The following is a 12658-nucleotide window of genomic DNA, read 5'->3' as shown; positions in this document are numbered from 1 at the left end:
CCTGAAGATGTTTGGTTTTAATACTTATTATTTCTGCTATTTTAAGATTGGTTCAATGAAACAATATAGTCATATCTATACTAATGAAAGCCGAAGATTGAGTTTTTACTTTTAAGGAAAGCCAACTTTGCTATCTGTTACATTTAATATATTATGTCAGACTTCAATCTCCCCATTTCGAATTGCATCCGCCAGCAAGTCGCCATATGCAATGCCTGTTACATTGGCCGTGCTTTCATCATATGCCTCCACGCCTAATGCTATCGTCAATAAGAGTGTAGGAAGACAGTTAGACCAGCCATCGCCACATACCTAAAACAGGATGCACCACTAGACCGGGTGCGTAGATATCAAAACTTCGATTCTTCATCCAGTCATCGATACGCTTCCAATTATAGCACTGGTGATGTCCAACATCAAGTGCAATTGGGATGCGCTCACTATTCAGAGACTTATCAATCTATGTTCTTTACACAGGTGAAATAATCAAGGGACATAAAGCTTACTCGGAAGTCCATTGGTACGGAAAGAGACTGAGGTCGGGGTTGCATTTTACCGTTTGAATGAGAATCTTTAAACAGTGCTCTGGTATGCTAGAGTCAGCATTGTTAGCATAGTAGATAGTAATCAGACCTACCGCCGTGCCATTTTATCTCATTCGCCTGCATCTCTGTACGGCCAGGGTAATACTCATCGAAATATAGCAAGTGATGCAAACGCTTGAGACAGTGCAGCGAGTGGTACGTAGAGAGACTGCCGGCATATCCAGTCCCATCGGAGAGTTTCACCAGGCCAGGGTTATCACGATATTCACCGAGTTCATCTTCGGAGAGACGAATGTTAAACCCTATTTGGAGATATCAGATGTCATACTGTGAGCTACCAGTGAAAGGCCTACACTGAAGGAGCTCAGCCCAAGCATCATCCGTCTCTGATGAAGGAGGTCCAAGCATTTTAGCTTGACGATTGGGATTAACAGAACCATTGGTAAAAAATAATGGCGTATGGTCCCATTTTTGAACTTCATATTCTAGCGCGTCTTTGATCGGTGCTGGTTATGTATTACTTTTCTCAGTCTTGGAGAACTATAAAGCTGGCCGTACTTACTGTATACTAGGTCCGGCCCATGTATGCCATAAGAGCAGTTGCCCTTGTAGAATCTTAAGACTAGAGCTAACAGTAAACCATTTCCTGAGAACAAGAGTAGATGTACGACGACTGCCTTGAGATGCCGCTGATAAAATAGTTTCCGTGGGTAGGGTGTGCCTCTCGTATCGAGGAATGGATCAACCTCAGAAACGCTCGCTCGAGGTGTTGAACCGCAATGATCGTTTAATGGAGTGTATTTTTCCATATCTTCAGATGGTTTTGTGGAAGAAGCAAACGGCGATTTGTTGATCCCAATAGAGGTCTGGGGTGGGAGCAGTGTTCACAGCAGTGAAAAAGCATAACCAGGGAGCTCAGGGTGACAACACAATGCAAAAAGAACTTGACCAGAGGTGCTAACTGTTAATACTAAGGGGTAAGTGACTTACGCTGGTAGATCCCAGCAACTTGGAACTCCTCAGTAGCGGTCAAGCGACCTTGGAATATTGACTGTATCATGCAGAGTGTAGTCAGCACTATTAACCTGCCAGGCAACACTCAGCTATAGATTAAGAAGTCAACTGCGTATTACTATAAATATACAAATTGGGGTATAGATTGCATCACCCGGATTACATTTTCGATGGTGTTCCTTGTATATGATCGACTATTAGCAGATCCTTTAAGATAGGACGACCACTCCTTACTCTGATACATCCGCCTTTAGGATAGTTCGGATACCCTTGCGACTATATGTAGTGTCCTTTAAATGCAATTGTTAATGCTCGAAGTGAGGTCGAGCAACTAGCACAGTGCACATGTATGGCCACATCATAACTACATACCATCTTGTATGTACGTTCAGTACTTCTAATTGGAAGACTGTGTCAATCCCCGTCAGCATTGCGTAGGTCTCGGTAAATGCCAATAGAAGAGCGACGGGTGTCTTTCAGGCCGAGTCTACGCTTTCAGGTAACACTACTGCAATGCTTGATTGCGTATGGTCATGGGTGTACGGGCATATCCCTTTCTACGGATTGAGGATTGTCCCATTCTAAGCAGTAAATATAAAATATGCTATCTTGCATCTACCGACATCGCCCGACATAGTTGAATAAGCATGTGCTGCATCAGAATGACTAGACATAAATTCGTATAAACTATCTCAATTCCCTTGTAGCAGTGACACTGAAGAATAAAATCATTCAAGAAAGCTTTACACGTCCTTGTCGCTTTCCAATCTAACCCTAAATATCCAATATCTCCACTTTCAACCCCCAATATTACATTCCCAAGAACGATGCAAATTCAGAATCTCTTTGGCCTGATGGTACTTGTTACCGCAGCACAGGCAGTACCTACACGTGGTCTGTTGAATGGCACACCTTGCCCTTTACTCAACTCCCTTCTTAGTCTATGACCTAACGTATATCGCACCAGGAAATGCAGCAGCTGACAAAAATGCTGCTCGTGATTTACACAACGACATGGCTTGGAATGGGGTTTTAGTTGAAAAAGCTGGAAAAAAAGCAATCATTGCTCGTGATTTGGATGTTGACATGGCTTGGAATGGGGGTATTCCTCGTGGTTTGAATGTTGATATGTCTTGGAATGGGGCTGTAAATTCCTAGACTTATTTTTTTAACTCTCTACGTGCCTATCTGGTCATCATTGCTTTTCTATTATTCACCGTTTGTTTCTCCCAGAATGAAACTTGGCTATTACTCTATTTGTATATTGCAGTTTAAGTATAGTGCCTATCTAAGGAGCTATGTACGTAGGGTAGTATATAAAGTAGCTAATAGCTGATTATTCCAGCTTAATAAAGGGAGGCAGTTGATCAATTGCAGTTGTTGCAGCGCCCGCAGTCTATGTTAATTTGCCAGTAGGTGCAACAAGGAGTGTGATGCACATGTATCCTTAATAGTTTGGTTGAGACATAACAAGGAGACCACTTTTTTTTTCCCCCTCCAACTTTAGTGGCTATTTGCCTTCTTTATTAGAGCGGCCAGTAAGTGAGGTGTGGAAGATTAATCTGAATAGACTAAAGACGTAAGGTCCTAACTAAGAGCTGTGAAGCTGTATGGACTCTGGGGGGGGGATGTTATTATGGCGTGAAGTTCACATAAGAAGTTGGATTTTGTACCCTCTAACATTGTAGCAGAAGTGTTAGGAGTGCATTAGAAAGTGGAAAAACTAGATAAAGGTGGAATATTAGTTTAAAATGATAACTACGCAAAGAAAAGATGCAGTTTCTAGCTTTGGAGAAACTGACCCCCACTCTCCTCCAAAAAAAAAAAAGTTCACAGCCAGTCTCCAATTTATAGTGCCTAGGATGGAACAGCTTTGAGCCGCAAAAAGACGCCGCAAAAAGATTCGCAACTTGGTGGTTGTGTATGATTCCTATACCCTTAATCTAATAATGCTCCAAGAATAAAAACTTAATTTTAATACAATGTACTAAATAGTATACAAAATACTGAAGTTTTAATCAGAAACTCAGCATAAAGGAAAAGGGGACATGACATCTATAGCGGTGGCTACATGGCCACCAATACGTGAAAGTTCTGGTAAGCAAGACTGTACAACCAACTTTCCAGGACTAGGCCTTCAGCCTTCTTCGAAAGCTGGTAAGCAGGTTACGGCCAGTCTAGAAACGACATTCCCGGCGACCCCGGTCTTTACAGAGCTAGACTGCTGGCCAGGTTTTACCCGAGCCTTGAGACACTCCCCAGGGCTGTCGTGCTGGTCCATCGAGGAGGTGAGGGCTCCCAAAATCTCGAGTCGATACCATCCCCCCTTCTCATATTATGATTATGGGTTGACAAAGTAAATCAGGTAATTCGACATGCTGGAAGCGAGGATGGAGATGAGCATTCCGAGTGCGCCTCTTGCATTCACTATAGTTGTGTTCGGTGAATGGCTATTATCTGGAACCCGGATCGTGGTGTCGATGAAGCAGACAGATTAATAATTAATACACTGAAAGGGCTAGTGTGGTGTTAATATCACCTAGCTACAGTGGTCAACGGCAGTCAAGTTCTTCATGCGGCTGCTCAAAGAGCTCTTCTATCTCGGGTGTCAGTTCACACGCGTGTTCCGATGCGACGGTGGACCGAAACAAGTCATGTGATGGGGTTACCGAATTAACCGGCACGTACCATCCATTGATGTTTTAATTATCTGACGGTCACCTTTCATTCTCTAGTAAGCAAAGGTGGTCTCGGCCCGCCAGCGGCCTTGCTGCCTAAGCATTCACGTGACCTGGTCTAGCCGCAGATGATTCCTAATGCTTCATTGAAGTTCGTTCAATCTATTGAACAATATTCAGTAGAAGCCCCACGATCGTTTCTTGTCTGGTCTTTGGCCCATTCCATTCGATTCTCGTCCATCTACCCCCCCCGGTCCTTCGGTATCCCAAAGCCATTGGTCATCGCATATTCCCGTCCCTCTGCCTCAGGCCCTGTTCGTGCCCCTTCTTAGCTAATCAGTCGCCATTTTCCACTCTCGTCCCCACCCTCAGAAATCCGCCCCTCCTCTCCCAAAGACCAAGAATCATTTAACCTCGCCTTTCCCTCTCCTTCTCTTCTTTTCCCCATCACTCCCTCCAACGCCGTCAAACTGTTCTCCTCCGCATTTCGCCGCTTCCCTTTCTCCTCCCTTCGCTCCTCACTAGGGTTGACTGCTGCCGCTGCCTCCTCCCTGCACCAGAATTCCTCTCCGTCTGCCTCGGTTTTATCCTCTCCGTTCTCGACGCCCCTGCGCGTCAATTCATCCAGAATGGTGCACTCGAAAGTAGTTAGTGAGTATCCCCATCGATTTTTCCCAGTCCCATCTGGAGGATACTGACCCTATACAGTTATCGGCTCTGGCCCCGCCGCGCACACCGCCGCGATCTATCTCTCGCGAGCGGAACTGAAACCCGTCCTCTATGAGGGTATGCTGGCCAACGGCACCGCCGCAGGTGGTCAGCTCACCACCACCACCGACGTCGAGAACTTCCCCGGTTTCCCTGAGGGCGTGAATGGCACGGAGTTGATGGAAAGCATGCGCAAGCAGTCGGTCCGGTTTGGTACCGAGGTGATCACCGAGACCATATCGAAGGTCGACCTGTCTCAGAGACCCTTCAAGTTGTGGACGGAATGGAATGACGGCCCTGACAACGAGCCCGCTCGCACCGCGGACGCCGTGATCATCGCCACGGGTGCCAACGCCCGTCGCCTGAACCTGCCCGGCGAGGAGGCCTACTGGCAGAACGGAATCAGCGCCTGCGCCGTCTGTGACGGAGCGGTGCCCATCTTCCGCAACAAGCCTCTGTTCGTCATCGGTGGCGGGGACTCAGCCGCCGAGGAGGCGATGTTCCTGGCCAAGTACGGCAGCAGCGTCACCGTCCTGGTCCGTCGCGACAAGCTGCGTGCCAGCAAGGCCATGGCCAGCCGTCTCCTGGCCCACCCCAAGGTCACCGTTCGCTTCAACACCGTGGCCACCGAGGTTCTGGGAGAGAACAAGCCCATGGGTCTGATGACCCACCTCCGCGTCAAGGATACCATCTCCGGCCAGGAAGAGGTCGTCGACGCCAACGGTCTCTTCTACGCCGTGGGTCACGACCCCGCCACCACCCTGGTCAAGGGCCAGATCGATCTCGACGACGAGGGTTACATCCAGACCAAACCCAGCACCAGCTACACCAGCCGTGAGGGTGTATTCGCCTGTGGTGACGTTCAGGACAAGCGATACCGCCAGGCCATCACCAGTGCCGGTACGTCTATCCCTCTTTACTTAAATTCCTTTATATATATATATAAGCTAACTAACCACATACAGGATCCGGCTGCATCGCCGCTCTCGAAGCCGAGAAGTTCATCGCCGAATCCGAATCCCACAAGGAGAACCCCGTCACTGAAACCGAGAAGGCCGATGTCGCAGAACGCAAGTCAAACCCTCTTCTTTAGCGAAATATCTCTCCTTTTTATCTCATGAATTTCTATCATGAAAGTAGAGATTCATAATTAGATCATGCATATCCGTCCCTTAGTCAAGGCTTAGCTCTGACTTATCTATCTTATGATGTTCTGGATGGATTCATATTTCTCTTTTAATTTTATTTTTGTTGGTTTGATGGTTATTCGTTTCAGCGGTTAATTTCCTTTTTTATTTTTTAAAGGTACCCCTGTTTAACCCGTTTCTGGTTCTAGATTCTCAGGTCTCGAATATTCGATTCGATTCGGTTGATGATACAGGTTTTGCTGATGGATAGATAAGACAGATAGATAGATGGGGTTCTGTTCCTTGATCTTCATCTATGGGTTTGCTTGCTACACTATGCGTTTAGAATAGAAGTATAGAATAACGCAGTCCTGATTCGAGACATGTATGTTTTCTTGAAAGTACTTTGTATTTGGTTATTCACTACGTACGACTGGTCGTTCGAATCAAGAATAAACTCTCAAGTCTCCACTGATGGATATGATCATATCATATCACCTATCAGGATGGATAAAGAGAATGAATACTCCTAGGACAGAGTATATGATAAACGGTACAAGGTATAATTGTATCGGTTCGATGAAACAAGAGTAGAAAGGAAGGAGCAAGAAAGGGAGAAGGGTAGTAAGTTAATGATCAGAAGAATCCCACGTTTCAAACGGATGGGCTGTACGCCAACGTTCCTTAACAATGGAAGCTTTCCGCTCCCAATCAGCCATATTCTGTCTCCAACGAGCACACAGCTTCGCGTTGGTCTGCTGATTGACCTCGGCCTGTTCGATGTACGGCCGTTTCTCATCCTCACCGGCCTGTCGCCACATCAGGCCGAGCGCGTGGCGGATCTCATCGCGCGCGGCTTTGGCGTTGGGGTCGTTTGTGGCTATGCGACGGGCTTCGTCGCATTGGATGCGACATTTAGGCCAGGTGTCTTTCTGGTACAGGAGGAAAGGGTTCAGACCGGATCGGGTAGGTCGAGGGATTGGGGGTCCTATCTCAGCATGCACGGCGGCCCACATGGTTTGTTCGTAGGCCTCGCGGCGTAGGGTTTCCGGCGATTTGGGAGCTTCCTCGTTGTTTTGGGGGACGGGATTAGATGGCTGCTTTCTTTTCTGTCCGGTTGTTGGTGGGGTGCTGAAAGAAAGGATGTCCACTTTGCCCTTGTCCGGGACGAGCGGTTGCGGGAGTTCGATGGATCCTAGGATAGTGTCAATAACTTCTGACGCTGCTCGCAATCCCGATAGGTACGCTCCGTGGACGGTGGCCGGATGGGTGCCGCAGGTGGCTTCGCCCGCAAAGTGGAGATTTCCAATCGATTGGGCCATCAGATCGTAGTCGCCGGGGAGTGCCTGCGCCGCTACGTAGGAGTAGCTTCCTCGAGTGAACTTGTCAGAGCGCCACCGCGTTATGATGGTCTCTAGCGGGTCAGGAACGGCCGTGTGCTTGAAAACATTGCGGAGCTGGCTGGTGACTTCGGCAATGATTTCGGCGTCAGGTGTACACTCTGCTTGATGCGCTGCATCGCCAGCCATCAGAGCGACTAGAACTGGAAGCCCGGTGGTTTTCATGCAATTCCAGAATAGATAGAACCGGCCCCGATTGGCCGCGAAGTCTTCCTGTGTCATACTGTCCCAGATTTTGGGCTCTCGGAGGAGCCCAAACATGTCTCTCTCGGTATCCCAAAATGGTTTGTCGAACACAAGGATTACCTTGTTCATCACGCCAAACCCCAGCCGATTGATAGCCCCCAGTTTCCAGTCGGGGAGAGGAGGCGAAAACTGGATAGACTGGTGCTTTAGGACACCCAGAGGGCAGGTTAGAACCACTCTGTCTGCCACGAAAGAATCCCCGTCTTCGCAGTGAATCACTGTTTTCTGCTTCCCTAGTCCTGTTGGGTCATATGTGATTTTACAAACAGTCTTGTTCGGGCGAACGTCCAGTTTCGTCGGCCACGACCACAGCCCGAACGGCACTTGCTGGTAGCCGCCCACGACCTGCGAGTGTGCGCCTTCGAATTCATTGCCTATATCTTGATCCCATCCGGAAAGACTGAGCTTGCCGATATTGGCCGCGTTTGCATATTCCAAATTGGCCAAGTGCCAATTGAGCAATCGCATATCCTTTGACGTCAGCGGAAGCAGACGTTGGTACTGACGGATGCCCTCGTCCATCACAGCGCCCAGGGTCTGGAATGGCGAGGCCTTGGCAACCGAATCGAGGTTTAGAGTATCATTTACCGAGACGCCTGGATTCAATTCGCAGCCCATGGTCTGACAAGCGAGAGCGGCTGGATGCTCTTCGCTGTGATCAAGGTCTACCACGGCAGACCCGGTTGTTTTAATATCAGCGGTCTTGTGACCTACTCCTCGACGGACACGTTTGGATGGAAGCAACAGCCCAATGGTACCAGATGCCCGTGCTTCTTCATACTGCCTTACTGTGAGACCGTCGCTCGCGGACAGGTCTCGACCAGAGTCGATTAACTCCCGGTCGCCCTCCGCTGTAGGAATGAGAACTGATTTATGTCGGTACAGCCCTGAACGGTCTAGGACATCATTATAAAGCCTCTCGTCCATGGCATCCCGAACCTCATCCACCGGGGAGCCGTCTATGTCATAGATAGTCGATATATCGCGTAATAAATGGTACGAAAGAGCCAACTGGCCCCGAATGATCTGATCTAATGGGTTGCCATGGTCGAAGCCCACAACAATTTGCGCGCCCATCTCAGCCTTGGGAACAAGCCCGGGGGGCAAAGTAGATGATTCAAGGCTCCGTAGGGGGTGGGAGTAAATACGGCCTCCAATCCTGCGTCTTCCCTCTAGAATAACAACACGGGGTGATGTGGACACATCGTGATAATGGTGAAAGAGACCTTCTAATTGCCGCGCACAGCCTAGACCCGCCATTCCCGCCCCAATTACGACAATCAAAGGGCCTTCTTTCCGCCGACTCTTCCCGGTGGACACCAAAGCCGTCGGAATCTCGACGCAGCCAAAATTGATGTATCCATTCCGTATAAGCCACTCATACGCAAACGAGGCCAGGTTCATCCAGCGATAGTCCTTTGCACAGCCCAGAGCCTCCTCCTTCGTGACGCTCACCATGGGATTCCGCGTCCACAGCCGCAGGATCCCATTTCGGATATTCAAGTACACTGTGACATGTAGATGGCAGAGGTGGTCCTGCAGGGCTTCCTGTTCCTTTTTATGCAATGCATAGGGATTTAACCGCGACGCATATGCTGCCGCAACGCACTGCTGAGCATACACCCCAGCAGGGAGCCTTGCTGGGATGGAAGATTTTGGGCGGTATTGGGGGGAATTGGATCTACTATCAGTCCCTTTGGAGCCTGCAGCGGATGCTAAGGAAGAAAGTGCATTTAGAGCGGTTAACGGCGAAGTTGACTTTTTCTGGCTTGACGTCGATACATATGAGGCGGTGGTGGCGGAATCGTTCGGCGTACCGCGGGCCGTATCAGCATCGATATCCCTCGAGAAGTCCCCTGTACTCTGAGAGCCAGCATCGACTCCATCTGGAGTCGATGTCGCCCCCTGGGACCTCCCAATCAAGCTATTGGATGAAGTAAGATCAGAATCTGTATGGTTATCAAGGCTCACACCATTGCCCAGGTCGGAGCCGATCAGCTTATCAGTCACCCCCGTGTCCATTGGACGGGATGAAAGTAACGAGCCCATCCCACTATGATTGGAAATGGTATTGGTCGATCCATTTTGACCGGATGGTGTCATCTCGAGGGGGAAGGTTCTCTGGGATCCCGAACCCCCCCGGTTGAATGTGGCACCCTGTTACTTTTTTTTTCTACCAGGTGTTATAATATATCAGAGACCGGTCTGTCAACAGTTCAGTCAGAGGCATTGAAATGAAATGGAGTCGTCAGCACGGTGAACGGTTCCATTGCACGAGATGTAGGGATAGAATAGAGATCAAAACCCGGCGTTCTCAGCCATGGTGGGTCCACTCGTCAGGAAGCCGTTGGTGGGCAGGGGAGGCAAAGGCTGGACGGATGTATGCGAATCCTTGAAATTATGTCAGACGACCCTACAACGGAGGATGGGATCCAAATCGACCGGACGGACATGTAGAGGGAGAACAGAATCGAGTAGAACCGAGCAGAACAGAATTTCTCCCCAAACAAACATTCACGTTTTTGCTGGCATGTAGGGAGCTGTGGGACTCACTGTGGTAGTAGCAGCTCGTCCTCTCGGCTGGGCCAGTACTGGGAGCGACACAAGAAACACCAGCAGAGGAGCCGAGAGAGCGACACGACAGTCTCCAAATACGAAACAAATCGTCCCTGGAGAGATGCAAACTTCGCCCTCATTTGACCTGGCGCGAGAGAGAAGAGGAAGTACTCCGTAGTTCGAGTCGCAATGCAGCGAAACGGTCCCGGAACGGAACGGGCCCAGCGTATTTTTCAGTCCGAACGAGCATTCTGCACGCTTTCTCCATCGCAGCCCTACAGTATGCATCATGCCAAACATTTTATTTGATCCGGAAAATCCCTGGGTCGCATGGGACAGGGTTGCTACGAGTATTATTAGTACTAGGGCCCCATTCGAATAAGGCTACGAAGGGTGTTACTGTCGGTCACAGGATGACCGTTACTCTCGAAGCAAAGGAAGAGATAGCCATCTAAACATCCATCCAGATACCACTCCAATACGCCTCTATTTACCGCCCAAATCCATGGACATAGAACGTAGCATCAACGCGTGATAGTTGTACTTCTCAGTACCAGTACAGAGACGTCTATGAGCCCGAATCCGCTCGCACATGCGTATGTAGACTGTACATCTCACCCTCTGAGCCATCTCCATCCCTGAAGACGTCAGAGTTACTGTCTGTAAATTCGTCATGGTACGGTTCTTGGGACCGCGTCTTCATATGACGGGGGGACATCACCCTGCCGCTCTCCTCGTCGATGAATAGGTCGACGTGATCATCGTCGAAATCGTGAAATCCAAGGCGCTCATCCTCGTCACGAGCAAGGGTGGTGGCAGCAAGGTTGGCTTCTGGGTCCTCCGAGAATGCGCGATGGGGACGTTGGGCAGCGTGATCAATTTCGAGAGAACGGCGAATCCCCGCTCTCTCCTGGGCTTCTAATTCTTTGGCTCGCGCCAAGGTTCTATCGAGGAAAGTCAGCTTCCAAGGACAGTATCCCTTCGCGACCGAAATCCATACCGTCTATATATATACCAACCAGTGAAAATGCCAACGGCAATCGAAATAATGATGCTGCAGATATTCACCGCTTTCGAGCCCGCACTCATCTCCTCACCTTTTTCCGCAAGCAACCGTAGTCGGCTGCCAATAAAAGCCGGGACCAGAAGTTTTGGCGTCACGATCGCCGTCGCAAGACCATACATCAGCGGGTGGACCGTCGGGAAGGTGGAAACAGCGCCGTTGCACACGGAGTATGGCAAGGGGCAAAGACGGATCATACACAGTAATTTCAATCCATCGTACTTGAGGGTCAGAGCAAGAGCGGCAAATCTCTTGTCACGTTCCATCAACCGGTGGACAAATCGAGACAGGACGGTCCGGGATACGATGAAGGAGCACGTCGACCCTAGCACTGTCGCTGTAGCGTAAAGCGCCCAGCTGTCGAGGTTGTCAGCATAGACCCACGACAGCAATTGCACCCCATCAGGGAAGAGAAGCGGGGGGCAGCGTACCCCTTCCAGACACCAAAGATATACCCGGATATGGTTCCAAATGTAGACCACCCCACCAACGGCGGCAGAGCAACGAAAAACACACACAACCAGAGGACGAAAAACGCCAGTGCGGAATGCTCCCACTTTGCGGCTACAGGCTGCAGCCAGACAAAGATTTGCCCCGTGAAGATTAGAAAGCCCACCCCCAAAAGATTAATAAATACAACCGCTAACGCGGTCGCCACTCTCTGCCAAAAGTTCATCTTACGCCATGCGGCCATCATACGCCGCGACGTTTCGGACGCTCGGTTCACAATTCGATTTCGAAGAGATTCTTTATTCGGTAGATTCGTGGCATTTCGCCCCCCGGGGCCACGGTGGCTCCATGGCGGATAGGAGTCGTCGGCCGATGGAGAGAGTGGTCGCGGAGAGGTTGAAAGCGATAAAGCACGGGCGGTAGATGTATAGTCGGCCGGCATTCCGAGAAAGAATGGAAAATTTGTAGATCTAAACCGCAGGATTGTATTCCCGGGGAGGGATTGCACAAGTCAGCGTTTCGCTGGCTGAGGCTCTAGTAATAACAAAGGAGTCGGATCATAAGGGAACGGAGAGTCGAGGGAGGAGAGTGAAGATGAGAGACAAAGGAATCAACAAGTGAAAGACTGTCAGATCAGGCGAACATGGTCAAGAAGAACCCAAAAGATAGGGCGATCAGGGGAAGGGAAGGACAAATACGAGGCGAAGGGAATCTTGCTTTTTTGCTGTGATGAACGAATGTCTGCCTAGGAAGCCGCGGGCTTACATACTCCCGCCCATTCGTGCTTATCCATTGTACATATACCAGATATACAGCACTTTCTTTGTCAATACGATGGGAAATTCGCCCAGGATAAATGTACGAGGTCGCT

The 12658-nt window shown here is 49.5% G+C and overlaps 4 protein-coding genes across 4 annotated transcripts; 1 reads left to right on the top strand and 3 right to left on the bottom strand.

The window, feature by feature from the left end:
• Window positions 1–156: 156 nt before the first annotated feature.
• Window positions 157–953, bottom strand: ATNIH1004_002566 (oxidase ustYa family protein; the record flags this gene model as incomplete). Its single annotated transcript, XM_033567253.1, has 5 exons — window positions 157–254; window positions 313–440; window positions 507–585; window positions 638–847; window positions 899–953. 5 exons carry the CDS (start codon window positions 951–953, stop codon window positions 157–159), a joined length of 570 nt encoding a protein of 189 aa, XP_033429248.1.
• Window positions 954–4866: 3913 nt separating this feature from the next.
• trr1 (thioredoxin-disulfide reductase TRR1) lies at window positions 4867–6038 on the top strand (the record flags this gene model as incomplete). The annotated part of the gene is made up of 3 exons (XM_033567252.1): window positions 4867–4888; window positions 4946–5845; window positions 5911–6038. The coding sequence occupies 3 exons, from the start codon at window positions 4867–4869 to the stop codon at window positions 6036–6038; spliced, it is 1050 nt and encodes a 349-aa protein (XP_033429247.1).
• A 663-nt stretch (window positions 6039–6701) lies between these two features.
• On the bottom strand, window positions 6702–9740 carry aof2 (putative lysine-specific histone demethylase Aof2; the record flags this gene model as incomplete). Its single annotated transcript, XM_033567251.1, has 1 exon — window positions 6702–9740. The coding sequence occupies one exon, from the start codon at window positions 9738–9740 to the stop codon at window positions 6702–6704; it is 3039 nt and encodes a 1012-aa protein (XP_033429246.1).
• A 1102-nt stretch (window positions 9741–10842) lies between these two features.
• On the bottom strand, window positions 10843–12229 carry TVP38 (TVP38/TMEM64 family protein; the record flags this gene model as incomplete). The annotated part of the gene is made up of 3 exons (XM_033567250.1): window positions 10843–11218; window positions 11275–11694; window positions 11769–12229. The coding sequence occupies 3 exons, from the start codon at window positions 12227–12229 to the stop codon at window positions 10843–10845; spliced, it is 1257 nt and encodes a 418-aa protein (XP_033429245.1).
• Window positions 12230–12658: the final 429 nt, after the last annotated feature.

This window comes from Aspergillus tanneri (genome assembly GCF_003426965.1).
Source record: "Aspergillus tanneri strain NIH1004 chromosome Unknown AapTan_1_pilon_pilon_pilon, whole genome shotgun sequence".
Lineage (NCBI taxonomy): Eukaryota > Fungi > Ascomycota > Eurotiomycetes > Eurotiales > Aspergillaceae > Aspergillus > Aspergillus tanneri.
The sequence above is the reverse complement of the archived record's forward strand: the minus strand, read 5'-3'. Positions and strand labels throughout refer to the sequence as shown.